Genomic DNA, 20002 nt, shown 5'->3' on the forward strand with positions numbered 1-20002 from the left:
TACGGGCCTGGAGCCCTGGGCGACAAGCCAACCAAAGTGCTCGTATCAGACGACGACCGTATTGTTACGAACTGAGGATTAATGCAGCGGTGTACTGCATCAAGTAGCAACAGTAGCAGCGACTAAATACTGTTGTCCTGCACACACAACACAAGGCAGCGGGGGTGCTCGGGCGCTGACAGGTGGGCCTGTTTGACGGAGAAGGGGGGATTAGCGTTCGCTGATGACGAGCACTACTCTACTAGGATCAAATGATGCTCGAATGATCTCGCTGTGGTAAATCATAGGTTCGGGACAATCTGTCAGTGGTGCAGTACCGAACTGTTATTATCGGGAAAAGAGGGTGAGACCGAAGATAAAGGCACGGTACTACTAACACTGTAGCAGCACTATTTATCGGATAATTGCATGCTCCGGACCGGCTGATACGTCTGTAGCAGGCATGTCTCTGCGTTTTTACCCCTAATCTGCTGTTCCGGACCGGCTGATAGACTGATGAAGTGATGATACGTCTGTGGCTCTGTGGAGGAAGGCCATGCTTATTTTTAATCCTACTTTTTCAGAAACCTTTTTTGAAAAGTAATTCCTGTGCTTTTCCATCCTTTTTACTGAGATGTCAGTGCCTGTAATGCTTTGAAACCTGTGTAAAGGAATGCAGTGTCACTGGACGGCCTTTTGAGTGTTCCACGCTCTCTTCTTCTCTCTCTTTCTGGACTCCACTCGAGCGGCAGTGTGGTCACCGTTTCTCTCTGTCTATTGTATTGCTACCCACTCTACACGACGAGCAGTGGAGCGCAAGCATACATAGAGCATGAGCTCGCTGCTTGCTCGGTCTTCTTCGCCCCCTGCCCAAAAGGGTGGAAGCTACATTCTGTAGGCTTCAGGCGGCCGCGTCATTGCGACCTCGTTTACATGATTGTTCTTGCATTGGATGAGCAGGTAGCCAACGACCCATAATACGCTCGCGGTCGCGGGAATTACTGGTAATAAGGTGAGATGGTTTTACCTGCTGCTTTTGTCGATTCCAATCTGCGCGTATCTCTCCCAAAGTTGCCATCTTGATTTGTTTCGTTTGGTTTTTTTTTTTTTGCTTGGATTGGATTCCAGGGCTTAATCCCGTTCGGCCAGCGCGGAAGTCGGGAGAGATTTGTGCATCTGCTGCAGCCATTTCTCGATTCTTGGTGTGGTGGATTCTTGATGGATTAGCGGTTGTCGCAGCAGCCCAAGACGCCTAATTTCCTTCCTACTCAGCTCACATTGGAGTGATTGGTTTCTTGGTGTAGTATTCAGACCACTGATTTAGCTCCTTTCCTCAGCTACATTTCTCAGTTCTTTGTACCTGGTTGGCAGCTCGATATGTTCGCATTGACGCTGGAGCCCCAATTCTATAGTGGGCAGGTCTCATTTGCAGTGAGTTTAGTCTCCTGGGTGCAGCTGCCTTGGAATTTTCTCTGCATTTGCTAAGTTTCTTGTCCTCAACAGGGCACACCGACGTTCTGGTTCTTTTTGTTGATAGGTTTCCTAACTTGTCTCTTTGATCTGCTCCCATTTCTAGTATTTTTCATTTCTTGATGCACCATTTTCCCAAACCTCCTTCTGGTTCAGTGCCAAAATCCCCAATTTTGGTCTTTAACTTGCCTTATTGGCTCCAAGTCCCATAAAGCCTACCAACTTCATCTCACACCCGGTGGTTGGAAATTCTCAAGGTTGCTCGATCGTTTGCATGAGCAGTGATTCTACTGGCTTCAGAGCTGGATCTTGCAATGCGGCTCGTCATATTGTGCTTATCGATTTGGGCTGCATCTGCAGCCGCTGCTATGGCTGGTACAGACATGGAGGCACTATTGGAGTTCGGCAGGGGCATCCGGCAAGACTCATCCGGTCATCAGGCCACTCCTTGGAACCCCACTAATGCTTTGGATTCTGATGGCTGCCCTGTCGATTGGCATGGCGTGCAGTGCAACAATGGCCAAATTCTGTCAATTGCATTTGATGGAGCTGGCCTCATAGGTAATGCTAGCTTGTCAGCTCTTGCGAGAATGCCAATGCTTCAGAACTTGTCCCTGTCGAATAACAAACTGGAAGGGGTCTTGCCCCATGATCTCGGGTCTATGACTTCTTTGCAGCTATTGGATCTTTCCAATAACATGTTCTCTGGTCAAATTCCTGCTGAATTTACTAAACTGGCTAGTTTGGGACATCTCAATCTCTCTTTCAATGGTTTTGGCGGTGCGTTGCCTTTGGGTCTCCGCAACTTAAAGAAACTGAAATATTTGGACCTTCGTGGCAATGGCTTTACTGGCAAATTGGATGGCATCTTTGCAGAATTACAGAGCCCGGTTCATGTTGATTTGAGCTGCAACCAGTTCTCAGGGTCATTGACATCAATATCTGACAACTCATCTGTGGTTAGCACACTGCAGTACTTGAATGTTAGCCACAATCTGATGTCAGGAACATTATTTGAGAGTGATCTTATGCCTCTTTTTGACAGCCTAGAGGTGTTTGATGCAAGTTACAATATGCTTAACGGCAGTATTCCACAGTTTAATTTTTTGATTTCCCTCAAGGTGTTGCGCCTGCAGAATAATAATTTTTCTGGGTCCATTCCAGAGGCGCTCTTTCGCCAGACCTCCATGGTGTTGTCTGAACTTGACCTTAGCTGCAATCAACTTACAGGTAAATTATTTGTCCTACTGTCCATTGCATGCTTCTCTTAAAAGGAAATGACATTCAGTTCACGATTCAATATTCAGCTTATGCTGTGCAATCACAATTTCCTTGTGATTGAACAGAAATATTATAGTGATTAGACATGAAAAAATTTACACATTTCATTAATTCCATACTGTGGTGAACTAGATAATTGTTCTAAATGATGTATTGCATTAACCAATCACGACGTTGATTATCTATAGCTTCTGAGCTCTCTTATCTTATGCAGGTCCACTTAGACGTGTAACATCAATAAATTTGAAGTACCTGAATCTGTCATCCAACAGCCTTCAGGGAACTTTGCCAATCACATTTGGGAGCTGTTCAGTTGTTGATTTGAGTAGAAATATGCTTTCAGGGAACCTATCAGTTGTCCGAACGTGGGGAAATTTTATTGAGACGGTCGATTTGACCTCAAATAGATTAACAGGAACATGGCCAAATGAGACAACCCAATTTTTAAGGTTGACTTCGTTGAGGATTTCCGACAACTTGCTTACAGGAGAACTGCCAGCTGTTATTGGAACTTATCCTGAGCTGGTTGCCATCGACTTCAGTCTAAATCAGCTTCATGGACCATTACCTGGAAATCTGTTTACAGCAGTCAAACTGACCTATCTAAATCTTTCAGGAAACAGCTTTGCAGGGACTCTTCCTCTTCCTAATTCTGAAGCAAAGAGCTCAATTTTTATAGACTTCTTAGTTCTTCCTGTACAAACTTCAAACCTCTCATTTGTTGATCTTTCAAACAATTCTTTTAGTGGCTCACTGCCTTCGGGCATTGGTGCTTTGAGTGGATTGGCATTACTGAACCTTTGCCAAAACAGCTTTTCTGGAAAAATTCCAGAAGAAATCACCAAGCTAAAGCATTTGATGTACATTGACTTATCAAGAAACAATTTCAATGGTAGCATACCTGACAGCCTCCCTGATGATCTTGTCGTGTTCAATGTCTCCTACAACAATCTGTCTGGCTCTGTTCCAAGCAACTTGCTGAAATTTCCTGATTCATCTTTCCATCCAGGGAATGAACTGCTTGTTCTTCCTCATTCTGGATCACAAAATGGCCCTGATAATTCTGGAGGGGGGAGACATGGTATGAAACATGGAATTCTATATGCATTGATTGCATGTGTTGTGGTCTTTGTTACCGGGATCATTGTGCTTTTGCTTGTTCATTGGAAGATCTCTAGCTGGAAGAGTAGTGAAAAAGGTACCAGCCAAAGCAAACAACCTGCAACTGTAGACGAGTGTTCTCAGAGACATACAGAAGCTCCAACATCAGAAATGCAAGAAGTATCATTGGAATCATCATCATCTACAGAGTATGTAGGTAATCCTTTACCTGGTAAGGAAAGACAGCGTGAAGCACAAGATGTGTCAGTTCATGCTGATCAAACAGGCAGTAGCTCTACCATTAAAGACAGTATGACATCTTTGATGCCTCCATTGACATCGTCACCTCCTGATTCACGTGCGCAGCATCAGCACTCCGTCCTGAGAGTCCACTCTCCTGATAAACTGGTTGGGGATCTACACCTTTTTGACAATCATGTAGTGTTCACGGCTGAAGAGCTCTCTCGCGCTCCTGCAGAGATCATTGGTAGGAGTTGCCATGGGACATCCTACAAGGCTACACTTGACAATGGATACATGCTGACAGTAAAGTGGCTGAAGGAGGGCTTTGCTAAGAGCAAGAAAGAGTTTTCTCGTGAAATAAAGAAGCTCGGAAGTGTTAAACATCCCAATTTAGTATCCATGCGAGGCTACTATTGGGGTCCTAAAGAGCATGAGAGGATCATCATATCAGACTATGTAGATGCTACTTCTCTGTCTGCTTTCTTGTCTGGTAAGAAGATATCTTCACTCTTCACTTTTAAATGCTTTTTTTTTAATTGCTGAAGGAGGCCTTTGAAAAAAAGGTTCTGATTCATCTGTATTATGATCTGTTCAGAGTTTGAAGAGCGGAATATTCCACCTCTATCATTGGGCCAGCGGCTGGACATCGCAACCGACATCGCGCGCTGCCTAGATTACCTGCACAATGAGCGAGTGATCCCGCACGGCAACCTGAAGTCATCCAATGTCCTGATCCAGAAGTCAAGTGCATCTGCTCTGGTCACTGACTACAGCCTCCACAGGCTCATGACCCCGGTCGGCATGGCCGAACAGGTCCTCAATGCGGGGGCCCTCGGATACTCTCCACCAGAGTTTGCTAGCACCAGCAAGCCATGCCCTTCCCTCAAGAGCGACGTCTACGCGTTTGGCGTCATTCTGCTCGAGCTGCTGACCGGGAAGATTGCCGGGGAAATCGTCTGCGTGAACGAGGGTGTGGTCGACTTGACGGACTGGGTCAGGATGCTGGCGAGGGAGGAGCGCGTCTCGGAGTGCTACGACGGACGAATTGTGGAGGCTCATGGCTCGGGCGGCGCCCCAAAGGCACTGGAGGACATGCTGCGCATCGCCATTCGGTGCATCCGGTCTGCGTCCGAGAGGCCGGAGATTCGGACAGTGTTCGAGGACATCTCGTCCCTGTCACCTTGACCCAAAAAGTTTCTTGACAGTGTACATCTCGTACTTACATCTGTTTGTCCAAATTCTGGGGGGAGGGTATACTAACATCTGCGAGCTGTTTAGGATTTTGTGGTGGTGTTCTAGTCTCTTGAGCATTCGATTGTTTGGGTTACTCTTCTTTAGAAGCGTCGATTCATTTTTAGTTAGTCCATGATTCTAGCTCTAGATGATTGTGAGAAATAAGTTCGTGCATTGTTATTTTGGACATCATAAAGAAGATAAAGATATGTGTAGTTATTTCTTCCCTGGCATGCTGTGAGTTATGCACGTTTTACACTAATGCATGAACGGAAGAAGAGATTTCCTCTGTGTACGTCACATTATCTTGAAAAAAAAAATCACTGTGATACTGTTTTATCCTGGGCCACACGTGGTGGCTGGAATAATAATGACTGGGTGTTCGCGATGCATTTGATTCTTGGACAGATCCAATTGACCTTACCAAGCAAGCAATGCCATTTAAAAGAAATTGAGGCAAGAACATATGCTTTGTGGGGAGAATGGGCAAAGTTGTAATGTTCTTTTCTTTAATTCTGGTTTTGAGATTTCTCCGATTCTTGCAAGGTAATAATACATATATTTGGTACTACTATTCCTCCACTTATATTTTGGTCTCTGTTTAAGAAAAAATTACGTAATTATTGATTATTTTATTTTGACTTTATTTATTACTAAAAACATTTTACTTATAATTTTATATAGTTGTATAATAATTTTAAATAAAAGACCGGATAAATTTTTATTTAAAAGTTAATTATATCAAACAAAAAACTAAGACAAGCACGTAACAATAAAAATAATGACCGGATAATACTCCAGAATATCCACCAGCATAATCGATGATGGTATTTGCTTGAGAATGTATAAATTTCAGGACAAATATTCCTATTCATGCAGCATCGGGTATAAAGTATCCATAAAATTTAAGATAAATTCCATCATTTCGAAAATTTATACAGGGTGTTTCCGAGCTGTACAATTTCCTGCTAGCTCCATCGTATCTTGCGTCTTCTTCTGATGCGTCGCACGAATCTCGCAGCACGCGCGTCCTCAAAACCCCTCAAACCCCTTCTCCCCTTCCAAAATCCACATCGCCTGCAGCACATCCGCCCGCCCCGCCGTCGTCGCCCTCCGTATCGGCGCCTCTCCCCCTTCTCTCTTCCTCTGGAACCTTCTCGATGCTTCTCACACGAAGGTTCTCCTCCGCCCTCGCCCGCTCCCCCCTCCTCCCCAGGTCGCTCCCTCCTCCACGGGCCGTGCCCGCCACCCCTCCTGCGCCCCGCCCGCCGCCGCGCCGCCTCATGTCCTCCTCCTCCGGGTGGCACCACTCCTCCCGCCCCCCGCCGCCCCCACCACCCCCCTCTGGTGCCGACAAGGTACTGGGCTCGTGCGCTGGTTGCGTGGGTTGGCAGGTTTTGTCTCCACCTAACGCTGTGGCATTGTAGGATCAGCTCTTCCGGGGGCTGGAGGCGGCGCTCGGCACGGCGTTCAGCTCGGAGCCACTGGCACCGCCGCCACAGCCGATGATCCTCGTCATCAGTGGGCCCAGCGGCGTCGGCAAGGACGCTGTCATCAAGGTTACACCTTGCAAATCCTTATCCAGTTATCCTACCTGTGATATATTGTTGGTTCATTTTCGCATTTGGCTTTACAATGTCGGGTCTGTATTGTTCACCAGAGGCTGCAAGAAGAGAGAGAGGGGATGCATTTTGTTGTTACTGCGACAAGCAGAGCGAAGCGGCCTGGTGAAGTTGACGGGAAGGACTATTACTTTGTCACCAAGGATGATTTCCTTGCGATGATTGAAAGGGAGGAATTGCTTGAGTACGCACTTGTTTATGGAGAGTATAAGGGGATTCCCAAGCAACAGGTATGCTACCAATTCAATTTTGTTTCTAGCAAAGATGGTGTATTGACTTCATAGTTAACGCGTAAATTGCATATATGTAGGAATTGGTCACTTGGGGGAAAATGATTATCTAATTATTTATGAGAATATGATCACAATGTCCTGGTTGTTGGGGTTAGGGGATATATTGTATGATTATTGAGACTTTGTTGCATTTATATTGAGCTGTAACTAACTAATTAGGTTACTATCAATAACCTCCTAAAGATTTTGAATAAGCTCTCCTATATAGGCATTTTGGTTGAGAGCTTCAGCCATCTTTCTGGTACTTTAGTGTTGGAGATGGATTCTAAAGGAAGTTGTGCATCATTTTTGTGTTTATAAGTGTTGCCTTCATTAATTATACTATTGAAAGAAGTTACTGCCTTTGATTAGAGAAAGGACTAGCCAGCATTTATTTTGACTGTTGAAGTAAGAAGTTTATTATGTAAAATGGACTGTTGAAGTGAGAAATCGTCTTACAGAAAGGAGGCTGTAACTTTTCACATTGTGCTGATTATCAAGTTTACTATGCTGGTAGTAAAGAAGTAGTATATTCATTCCTTGTTTATTTGAGTTGATAACTGAAGTACCATAGGGTAACAAATGCATGTTTAACCCCCCTACCCACCCCACCGACCCAGGCATCCAAAGCCAAACCCCCACAAACAATAATGCACAGACAAAAGAGGGACTTTCATGAGTCAAATTGTACACATCATTTTTTCCATGCATCTGGAAATAGGTACCATAAAGATATTTCATTTACTTTTTAGGACAAATGTATACTAGAAGTTGTGAATTTGAGCCTAAGATGTTCTCTTTCTTTCTTTCAAATTATTCTATTCTATATATTACTTGTGGCAAATCTATAGCGAAGTTTAAAATGTTTCTGTGAGTGCATCCCAAAATAATATTACTTATTTTACTCGAAGAAGTGATATTTTGCATATGCTTATGTAACAATTTTATGATCTGAATATTTTACCGAGAAAACTGAGATTTTGGATTCGACACATGCCCATGTCTTGGAATACCAGTTTTGCCTATCACATTTTCAGGTGTACCAATTTTATAGTGAAACATGTTTATAACAGGCCCTTGGGAGTGTTCTTAAAGTTGGTACTAGGCGCCAGGTAGCTGCTGCAGTTAGGCATTAGATGGTGCATTAGGCGGCTGAGCTACCTTGGGTGGTGTTTTGTTGATATTTTAGTGTTATATAGTCTAATTTTTACGTAATATGCTTGCTAATTTCTTGGATAGTTGGTCTGACCTAGGTACCACTCAGCTGCCTTCCTGAACCATGCATGCATATTTAAGTTTGGTTCACCTGTATAAAATATATTGTGAAGCAGAATAGCTCATCCTATTTACACTAATTTTAAACCCCGTGCATTGCTACCAAAAAAAAGGTTGTTTTAAGGTAACACATCAAGTTGTTGCTCCAGACAAACACATGCTCAGCCTGCAGCACATAAGCAGTTATGCAGCTGTGACCTGTCCGCCTGTGTTGCATTGGGCTGCTCCTGCCTTAGTGGGTGGGTGGGGGGGGGGGGGGGGGTTCCAGGAGTAAACTGATTTGTTTGTTTAGGTGTTTTCCCCTTGTCCATTAAAGATTTTATATAATGAGCGGAGGAGAGATGAAATACCATTATTTACTACCTGAGTCTTTTATGTCAGTAAATAAATGTTACAAAGTAGCATATACTTTTAATCTGACTATTATTCCAAAGGAAGAAAGACTGAAAGATGTTAAACCGGTTCCTTAGCTTGTATAATTCACATTAGAAATGGTTGCTTGAATGTCCTTACACTGCAGATTGTGGTAATTCCAGCATATATGGAATCATTGACTCTGTAAATTTATGCACCTGATGTTTGTCTCCAGCATCTTGTGTTATGTTGTATGCAAGCTACTCTGAGTCAATTGGAAAAATGAATAAGCATATATTGGCATTCATGTATCCTAAAAGATATTCTGGTATGCTTCAGTAAAATTGGGTGAATGATCCATCTGGGAAACTAATTATATTGTGCTTTTGGTGCCCAGATCCGCGATTACATGGCAAAAGGTTATGACATTGTCTTGAGAGTGGACATTCAAGGGGCAGCAACTTTGAGAGAGATTCTTGGCGAATCTGCAATTTTCATCTTTTTGGTTGCAGAGAGTGAAGAGGCACTTGTCAAAAGGCTAATTCACCGCAAAACAGAAACATCAGATATGCTTCTTGTCAGAATTGCAACAGCCAGAGAGGAGGTGAAACGCATGAAAAATTTTGACTATGTGGTTGTCAATTCTGAAGGCAATCTTGAGGGGGCTGTTAAACAGGTGGAGTCTATCATTGATGCTGAGAAGGCTAAGGTTCACAAACGTACGGTAAATATATAATCAATGCTCATGAGGCGCATGCTCTAACTGTCTGGAGGAAAACTACCTGGTATTCTTAATAAAGTTCAAATTCGAACTATTATGGAGGAAATTGCCACTGACAATTTGACTTGACTCTTTACAAAAAAGACAATTTGACTTGACATGGCAATTCACTGGAATTAAAAATACTGAGGATCCTGATATCGAAAGTGGCTCTTGACAGCAACTGTTTGTGGGTAGAGTAGGCCCTTTTTATTTATATGTTTTCTGTATTTTATTGTATTTTCGAATATTATAAACCAACTGTGTAGGATGAATACTTATACTATCGATATTTTCTTTGCCATATTTGATACTCCTTCGATTCGTACTTCCATTTCATAATATAAGACATTTAACGTTTTTCAAATTTCTTTATATTTAACCAAGTTTACAGTAAAACATATCACCATATTTTAATATTCCCTATCCTAGAAAGACTTTATTTTTATCTCGTGCTTTTTTAAACTCTAATTTACTTGTCCTCTAATTTAATAAATTTCAATGCATTAATTGCTGAAAATATATATTTTTGGAACAACTGTGGATGATGAAAAATAATTTTTTTGTTGGACAGAGGAGCAGTGTATTTGTTTTGTGTTGAAATGTTGCTCCATTTATTTATAAATTTGATTAAAATAAAAATGATTAAAAAAATTTAAAATATCTTATAATATAAAACGAAGGGATTGACATTTTCATATGAATCGTTAGACCGTCCTGACACAAGCTTTACTGATTAAATTAGCCTTTTCTTATGTTCAAGAAGAAAGCTACTTTATGATTTACAACACTATGGCCACATGGTTGATTTTGTTTCGAAATACTCATCTAGCCGAAAATATTTGTTCATTACGACAAGATTTGATCGTCTTTTAAAGTTATGACAAACAATTTTGTTTCAATTTTTTTTTATAAAATCTAATAAGTTTATGATATTAGGAGCACTTTCAAGGAAAAATCTATGTGTATCATTTTTTATTTAAACTAAGCTTTTAAGTAGTTTTCAACGATGAAAAATTTAATTAATCTTATTTTAAATGATAAATAGTATTTTATTTACCAGAGAGGCACGAAACTCGCAGCAAAGAAAGATGAGCAGGCATAGCAGAACTTCATAGCAATACCGGAGGCCAAGGGGTTAACGAAATGTTTACTGGAGAGAGCATACCAAAACTCTCGGATCGGCCGATGGCGGGCGAGACCCCGCGGTCCCAGCCCCCTCCCCGCGGCAACGCCTCTTCTTACCAGGCCGAAAGACCGTCCACTTCCGTCACGATGAGCTCCGCGACGGGCCGCACACGGCGCTCGAACCCGCCCCCCGCCCCCCCCCCCCCCCCCCCCCCCCCCCCGCCCCCCCTCGAGGCTTCGACGACCCAAAAAAGGCCCGAAACCCAAAAGCAGGGCGCACCGCGCGCACACAACACAGCACGGCCCGATAAACTCCCGCGGCCGAGAGAGTTGTGTGTCGTGGTCGTGGTCCTCAAGGACCTGGACCTCACCACACGCACGCGGCCGTGCCACTTCTCCGGACGCGGTGCCCGCCCGTCTGCCGTGTTGTTGTGTTGTGGGCGCGCGCGGTTGGCCGCCTCATGCGTCGCCACGCCTACCTTCCCCCAATTTCCCTCTCCGTTAGGCCGCCGTGTTCGTCGCGTCGGCTACCTACCCCCCGAACCCGAACTCAGGCAAGCCAAGCTCATCTCCTCCTCGCTCGCTCCTCGCCCCTCGCCCCAACCCCTAATGGCGGCGCAGGGGATCGTGGAGTCGGTGCAGGCCTACACGGGCCTCTCCCCGGCGGCGGCCGTCACCATCCTGGCCCTCATGCTCGCCACCTACCTCCTCGTGTCCTCCCTCTTCGTCGCCCCCGACGCCGCCCCCCCGGCGCCGGCAGCGCCCCGCGATCCACCGCCTAAGCAGCGGAAGGAGGAGCAACAGAAGCAGCAGGAGGAGGCGGGGGAGGAGCCGGGGGCGTTCGTGCCTTATCCGGACCCCGTGCAGGTGGGCGAGATCACGCTCGAGCAGCTCGCGGCCTACGACGGCAAGGACCCCGCTAAGCCGATCCTCATCGCCATCCGCGGCCAGGTCTACGACGTCTCGCGCGGGAGGTGAGGACTGGATCTTACTATTAAGCTCTGATTTACTGCGGACTACGACTACTGTGGCCGTTGAACTGATCTTGCACTTTACCAAGACATATCTAAGCTGGAATAGGTAGAGAAATCGAATAAACAGCATGATTAGTGAAAAGTGATAACAAACTACGAGCCGGTCCAAATTGGACGGCCTTCTAAGTTATGGGCTAATACAGTGCGTGCGAGTAGATTCTCAAACTGGTAGTGTGATACTCCATTTGTTAAGACATGCCTGCTGTGAGGTATTAGGTTGATGGGTCATATTGGTTTAGTAGGCTGCTGTTGCAACTAAATTGATGTTTTGAACTTTATACGAGTAGCAAGGAAACTGCCTAATAGTGGCTATGCAAGTTTGAGCAAGAGTGAGCAACTTGGAGCTGGTTCTCACTAGGTGGAGTGTCAGGATGCTGTTGTACATTTGATTATCCTAAACTTAGAAAGTTTATATGTATCACTAAGCATTGGTTCAAATGACTTGCTGCATACCTGCAACCAACAGGCACCGTAGTGGGGGCTGGGGGCACATGTGGTTCTGTAAACATTGGGCTGTTTGCACAAGACTCAAATCTCTGGTACATTTTAGCAATGAAACCATGGCACCTTCCTTGATCGCAGTATTCCTAGGGCTCGTGCACACCTGATGGTGTCACCTCGTCTAATTAGCGCACGTAAAACGAAGAAAGCCATTAGCACATGATTAATTGAGTATTAGCTTTCGTAAACTTGAAAAATGGATTAATCTGATTTTTTAAACAACTTTCATATATTTTATTTGCAAAAAAACACACACCGTTTAGTAGTTCGGGAAGCGTGCACATTGAAAAAGAGGGAAAAGTTTCCCTCCGTGGTCACTTGCAAACACGCCCCTAGTGCTTTCGCTTCATGTTGTCTGATTAATGGGTAAATTGTTGTTATTGGCAATATTTCTCTTGTGGAACTTCTAGTTCAAAATGTAAAGTAGTCATACATTGTTGGATCCATGATAGCCATATATGTTATACAGCCTTTTGATGTTAAGCAAAAGAAGTCTAGTGGATATTGCCATACTTTAGAGTAGAGTACAACAGTTGTAGTTACTTGTCTTGTTGGATCATTTCTGTAAATTCTAAAGCTAAACTATTATTTTACTTAATGCCTAATTGCCTGTTTATTACTCTATTGATTTTACGAGTTTAAGTTTCATGGACACCACATATATGCTTAAATGTGTTACCTACCATTAGAAAATAAGTATAACATTTGCTTGAAATAGCTGAGTTAAAACACTACCATGTTAGTGTATGTTTTGTTTCACTCTACATCCTTTTCTATTCTCCTTCACACCTAATTTGATGTACTATTTCTTTATCCTCTGATTTCTTGTAACAAATATTTTTATGCCCAGATGCTTGTAGCCTTGTTTCCACCTGGCCATCTTATTCCTTAAGTTACATATTTGATTGCTGTCTCATGATTCCAATTTATCATGTGTCGTCTTTCCTTCTTTAGTCCACGTTTGTCTGGCAAATGGCCTATTCTTGTTGGTGCATTTTCTGCAACTGTTGTTTAGTAGTGTACTGCTTGTCCTGCAGCCTGCAATTAGGAGTAGATAGACACTGTCAAGCACCCAAGGCCTTGCTTTGTTTAACTATTATTCATCTTATTAGTCTGCTAGTTCAACAGACAACAAGCATATTCCTATTTGTTGCTGCTGTTTAGACTCTAGAGCTCATACTTTAGTCCTCTGGTTGGGTTTCCACTATCCACATGTACTGCCAAATAATTTGGCATATGTGCCTGAAAGTCTGAATCCTTTGTGCAAATCTTCCCAAGAGGTGTGTTGTGGATTAGAGTTGTGACACACTTGGTACCTGTGCAATATTGCTGTGACTGTGACCACTGCCAATGCATGTATACTTCCCAGTTCCCACGTCAGCATGAGGTTTAAAACGAGATATGCTAATATACTACATCATGCATAAAAGAAATGCTTGTGTTTCAGAAGCATAGTTCTGCGTGATGCTTATAATATTTGCTCTTGAACAGCAGCTCTGAAGATGCAGTTAGATCCTACTAGTACTTGTCGTCATGTATCAATAGTATGGTCTATCTTCATTATTCATGATTGTGTTCTCAGTTTTTATTTTTATTTTAACTCTCAGGCTCTTTTATGGTCCTCAAGGACCATATTCCTTGTTTGCCGGGAGGGATGCAACTCGGGCCCTTGCATTGATGTCGTTTGACCCTATTGACCTCACTGGAGATTTGGAAGGCCTTGGTCCAGACGAGCTAGAGGTCTTGCAAGATTGGGAAGATAAATTTAAAGAGCGGTACCCTACGGTGGGTCACCTTGCTTCAGAAAATGCAACAGATGGTAACCACAGTGGCGCAGCTTGATCACGAGGAAGGAATGCCTGACTCCACCGGTTTGTCAGTTTCTCCATTTTTTACTGGATTGCAAGCGGGTAGATCTGATCATCTGATGCTCTGATAGGTTCTGTTGCCTGTGTGCGGTGTGTCGTGCGTGACTAATGTACCAGCCTTCCCCGTCTGCTTTATTTTGGTGTGCGGTGGATGAGGAAATTTTGACTAAAAACTTGAACTGTGACTGTTGATTGCTCACATGATGTGTGTATATATATGCTTTCAGATTTACGCACAATTTGCGGCTTAGTTCTCGCAACAATGATCTTGCTAGCAGCTAAAGCACACCATGATTTGCCAACCAATCCTTTTAGCATTGTCGAAGGACAGCATCAGCATCATGTCCACTCTTTACCAGATTCCGCCGCCCTTTCCGCACATGATACATGTACGATTTTCTCCTTTCTTTCCCCCGCGCCACCACCGGAATCTCGATCCAGGCACAAGGCAGGGAAGAGTTCGTCCGTAGTGCCCGTGCCGCTGCTCCTGCTGCTCATCCTCATCACCATCGTAGACCGTAGGTTCCAATCTAAAAGAGCCCGTGAAAAACACCGGGATTGGACTAGACGATCAGCGCCCGTCCGTCACCAGCGCAGGGCGGCGACACGGCGCGTGTCCGCTCCTCCGCTCTTGTCATGCAGTGGCTAGGCTAACAATAATTGTCGGGGGGCAGGGCAAGCCCGGAGGCGCGCACACCCCCTCACATGGCGTGTCCCCGCGCGGATGAGATGCCCCCCTCGCTGCTCGCTGCCGGTGCACGCACGCACGCACGCAGCGCCATCCCTCGCCGTGTGGTATCATGTATTCATGTGTACTGTACTGCTAGCTAGACTCATGTGCAGAGGCGGGCGCGGTTTTCCTCCCCTCCTCGGAAACGAGCGGCCATCGGGGACGGATTCACGTTCACGCCGATCCGTCCGTCCCGTTCCTAGCGGCAGTGACAGCATAGGATGGCCAAGCCAGCCCAGCCGTACTTCGGTACTTGCCCTGGATATTTCTGGCTCCTCTCTGGTCAGGGACCTGGTTTTCAGTTGCTGCTAGTGCAGCAAAATAGGAGTGTCATGCGGTATGCTGGTGGATAGAGTTGCAGCGAAATGCATTGTAGTAGAATTCGTTTCCTCTTTTTTTTTTTGAGGTGTCTGTGATTTTTTGCTTACTTACACAGGAGGGCAACAACAACAAAAATATATATACTGTTTAAAGCGGAGTCATCCATCTTCTTTTCTGGCCCACGTCAGCAAAAACCACCGTTTCATCAAAACCATGAAAAAAAATCTAGATGTTATTTAAAAAAACGTTTCTTTTCTAAATATTACTTATACAGTCCATCATCAATTATATGGACTTATTGCAATACATGGATATTTTCATAATAAAGTAAAGTTACGCACATTCTATCTCTCTTGTGCCAGTCAGTGTTATAAACATCTCACTATTATGTCTAATTGCAACTTAAAGAGAATTTAGTCGATTTTACTAACCAAGGGCAAACTCAGATTTGTGCTCTCATTGTGCTCCTTCGAGTGGCATCTTCTTCATGATCGATAATAACTGGTGGCACGTTATATTAGGGTTCGGAGCGAGGGTCAAGGTGGAAGATGCTTGAGGAAGATGGATGGTTCTTTGGGATTAAGTAATAGTCAATGGTGGGAGGTGAACACAGGTGGATGATAGGATAGGTCAGGATGGAGGAGGGTGGCGGGATGGTCAAGCTCGAGCAAGCATACATGCGCCATTAGGAGAGGGAAGTAGAGAAGATGAGGTTGGAAGAGTACTATAGCAGCACCAATTTTGACATGAGCCGGACCATCTAGTAATGAAATTTGTGGGTATTTTCATGTATGAAAAGCTAGAAAAACCCCTCACAAATTAGTTCAACATATATCATTTTTTTCCCTCATCAAGGTCGGAGAACAACCTGCCCATTAATTAATAAAAGATTACAGTACAACGCTTGGTAGTGCTGTGAAGCGACCGTTGAGAGAAGTTTTTCCTCCAATATCTGAATCTCCATCGTAAAATTAGGTGCACTGCCAGCAGAGAAGACGAAAGCAATCGCACATTAAAAAAAACATTCCTAGGCACAAGATCATGCCATGCTCCAACAATAAGTGAACAACTAAACTAACGATTGGTTTTGATTCCCATCCACATCATGGAGTCGACATGGACCCTTTTTTTTAGAGCATTCTAGGTGATCGAGAGCCCATTCTTCTTCCTTCCTCCTTGGCTCCTGCTGCTACCTTTGGGAAACACCATGATTAGTTAGCGAGAGAGAGAGAGAGCCTAGTTGGCAGCAACATGGTATCAAAACATTCAAACCCCATGTACACAGTTTTCTTTTTAATAAAAATGCACCAATTGGTAGCTTAAGCACGAGTACGGACAGTTCATGGCTGACTGACCGATCAATCATCCATACGAATATATATCATACACTTAGTAGCATTGAGTGTGTTCAATACGATGCTTCCCTTTTGGTGGTTCCCAATCATGTACACCGGCAGTGGGCCATATGTACAACTCAACGAGCTTAATTAATTAAGATTAACGATAATACTGTGATGATGTTATCGCATCGATCGCATTACTGGGACGTGGTCGACTGGATTCTCTTCGATCTGGCCCTTGCGTGCAACGCTGGGCACGAGCTGCCATGGCTCGTCGCTCGTGTGCAACTGATTGATTCGGTTGCGAGGTGAGGTGGGTGGTCTGCGCGAGCGTGGAACGTCCCTCCCATGGAAATGAAATGGTCACCTCGATCAATAAGCATGGATGTGTGAAGTTGGCAACATATTCGCACACGAGCGTGGTAGGTTATCTTCTCTACCATTTTTATTTTTATTGTTTTCAGGTGTGTGGCATGTTGTTTTCTTAATTCCTTTTATGACGATCCAGAACAATAATTAAAACTCGGATATTAGGGAAGGACCTAATATCAATTAAATAGGTAGAGGTGAGCCTTCGAACTCAGGCTAGCTAGTCCACCACCTTATGAAACTAGCCAGAAGACCCTGGGTGTTTCTTAGAACAATAATTAGCATGATTGAGGATAAACAAATTAGGCTAGACCTAAGGGAAATTTTTTTATTTTTTAAACTTTTTAACAAATAATTTTATTACTAAACCTCCGGAGAAAATATTTTCACCGCATGAACCTTTTGGCCACGCCACCAACATACGTGGCGAAATGGCTTGCCACGCCATTGTCGGTGGCGTGGCAAGGCAACATTGTCTTGCCACGCCATCAGCACTAACATGGTGAAAATGTTCAGTTTTGAAAAAAAATTGTCCGGTGGTTTAGTAATAAAATTAGTTGCTAAAAAGGTTTATTTAATAAAAAATTTTTGTCACTGACCTTAGGCAGTTGGGTGGGATTAGCGGTGCACGGTAGAAAGGAGACAGCATAGACAAGCTAAGGTTTTATCCGGCCTCTAGAAATTTCCTAGGTCCACCCTTACAATCTAATTATATAGTTCTATTTAGATTTATCGGTAAGTCGAAGCTTGAAATTCGGTGCGACTTTTGTATGAATTGATTTACAATGAAATAACGACGGTATTTTAGCACTGAGAATTAACAAGAAACTGAAAGTCTCATTTTGTACAATAGTTTATTTTGAAAATCCACCCTATCCCGAATTTCCTTTCCTAAATTTAATTTCAGTAGCTAGGAATTGAATTGAATATATATACATAAGTGTATCAACTAGTTTCATGCAAAGTAATACCTTATACATTATACTTCTCCAACCATTATCAAAAGAATGTTACATCTATGCTTGTTATGAGCTCAAGTCTAAATTTGCACACAAAAAAATAACATACCAAATTTTAGGAAATGAAGAGAAATATAAAAATGACCTCTATCCGTTATTCTTTTAATCATGTTTCTTGGAGAAATTGGAACCAACCCATACGGTTTAGCGTCCATTTTTTTCCAACCGTATATATATATATAGATCCCAATAGAATAACAATATAGCCATAGAGATTTGGAAAAGTTCAGCTAAAGGTACAAATGCTCAATTGGGAAGAAAAAATCTTGAACCTACTCCTCATAAGTCATAAGTCATAACACCTACTCCTATCTACCATCATGAACCTAATCTAGGGTAGACAGGATGCACAATTAGTGAAGATACCTACTACTTATTAATCAATAAGAGGTGGCACAACCAGGAGAAACCTAACACTCTTATATTTTCTCTTATGTTTACGCTTATAAGCCAAAATTTTAATTTATAACTTTAAATTTAGAGTTGATTTTGGAGGTGTTTTTATCGTAGTTTATTTTTCAGTCCGAACTTTTAGCTCGTTAACAACATGTATATAAAAATTTATTTTTCTTTAGCAAATATATCGTTTCACTTATTCATGGAATAAGCGAAAAGATGTGCATTAACATTGTAAAAATAAATGCAATCCTCCTCGCCACAGGATTGCCATATATGGTGTCCTTCATGTTAGTTGCATGCATGCTGTATTAACCTATTAGGGGACAGGGATGAAGGACCATAAATTAAACGGCTATTACATTGAACCGAAGCTGCACACAACCGAAACGTGTTAGTTTTAAGTTGTCCCCATGGGAGGACAAAAAAAGCTACTTTGGCTGTAAAAACCTAGTACTGCTCTTGCTTTGTGCTTTGATTTCAGTAGTTCAGTTGGTGGAGCAGCAGTTTTTTTAGTAAAGTATATGATCAGTCTTAAAACTTGTGACACGATACCACTTAGATCCATAAACTTAGAAAATACATGTTTAGGTTCATGAACTCGTTTTAATGTCTAAAATCATGAATCTGGATGGTATATTTAAACGAGTTTATGGACCTGGATGGTATATTAAAAAAAATCATGGACCTGAATGATACGTTAAAACAAGTTCATGGACCTAAACGTGTATTTTCTAAGTTTTTGGACCTAAATTGTACTACACCACAAGTTAACCGATCATCTAAAAAGTCACACCCACCCTGTAAAATGTACGTGGCTGTACATATAGGAGTACTACCTGATCAAGCTGGATATCTGCCCAGTAAACCGTTCACGAGAGAAGCAACTCTTGTGCCAACAAATTCAGTTGACAGTTAACACATTTTCAGATTGAATTGTTTCTCATGAAAGAAATTCTTGTGTCGAAAAGGTTTCATTTCTTATTGAAAAAACATATTAGCTCATTTCTAATGGCAACTGTATGTGTAAAGGTTTTATTTTTCAAATGTACTAGTACAAAACAGAAAATAAGACTATATAAAAGTTAGTTAAAAGTAATATAGAATATCTATATTATGCACCTATCTGCTAATCTTCTGCAGTGATGCGAGAATATTTAATTGCTTTTGATTCAATGATATGCATGATTAGTGTAAAGAGACTTTATCCCCAAAAGTGCTATACATGGTTAGATCTCATAGATCCTGTTGTTTCCCTTTTCTTTTTATAGAACGGAAAGTTTTCTGGATAATAATTGACTATAGTATGATATGATTTCAGCAAGCAAAACTTTTGTGCAAACTCTCGGTGCTCCTTTGGAACATGCAATTTTGAAATCACGGGAATAGGAAAAATAGTATATGATATCATGCACAATAGAATCCTCCAGGATTTCAAAGCGTAGTAATATTAGGAGCAGTGACTTTCATAGCTCGTAGAAAATAAAACATGAATTTTGAAGGAATTATAGAGTGTGGAGAGGAACAGAGCAAGGGGTACTTGGAAATGCAGCATTGAGAAAGTATATGAAATGCTTATGTAAAACAAAGGATTTAAAAATATTAATGACCCTTTGAATATACCACAGCAAAATGTAGGAATTAGAGGTGAGATATAGATTCAAAGGAGGATTGATACCTCGAAAATCTTTTTGTCTTGAGACAGT

General features: G+C 42.6%; 3 protein-coding genes across 3 annotated transcripts; all 3 read left to right on the forward strand.

Moving 5' to 3' along the window:
• Positions 1–850: 850 nt before the first annotated feature.
• Positions 851–5540, forward strand: LOC102710676 (LRR receptor-like serine/threonine-protein kinase GHR1). Its single transcript, XM_006649939.3, has 4 exons — positions 851–991; positions 1108–2679; positions 2945–4564; positions 4670–5540. Exons 2-4 carry the CDS (start codon positions 1764–1766, stop codon positions 5257–5259), a joined length of 3126 nt encoding a protein of 1041 aa, XP_006650002.1. The 5' UTR covers positions 851–991; positions 1108–1763; the 3' UTR covers positions 5260–5540.
• An 845-nt stretch (positions 5541–6385) lies between these two features.
• On the forward strand, positions 6386–9932 carry LOC102707571 (guanylate kinase 2, chloroplastic/mitochondrial). Its single transcript, XM_015834386.2, has 4 exons — positions 6386–6665; positions 6735–6866; positions 6968–7159; positions 9228–9932. The coding sequence occupies exons 1-4, from the start codon at positions 6468–6470 to the stop codon at positions 9564–9566; spliced, it is 861 nt and encodes a 286-aa protein (XP_015689872.2). The 5' UTR covers positions 6386–6467; the 3' UTR covers positions 9567–9932.
• Positions 9933–11115: 1183 nt separating this feature from the next.
• Positions 11116–14353, forward strand: LOC102710959 (membrane steroid-binding protein 1-like). The gene is made up of 2 exons (XM_006649940.3): positions 11116–11692; positions 13861–14353. The coding sequence occupies exons 1-2, from the start codon at positions 11328–11330 to the stop codon at positions 14093–14095; spliced, it is 600 nt and encodes a 199-aa protein (XP_006650003.1). The 5' UTR covers positions 11116–11327; the 3' UTR covers positions 14096–14353.
• Positions 14354–20002: the final 5649 nt, after the last annotated feature.

This window comes from Oryza brachyantha, chromosome 3 (genome assembly GCF_000231095.2).
Source record: "Oryza brachyantha chromosome 3, ObraRS2, whole genome shotgun sequence".
NCBI lineage: Eukaryota > Viridiplantae > Streptophyta > Magnoliopsida > Poales > Poaceae > Oryza > Oryza brachyantha.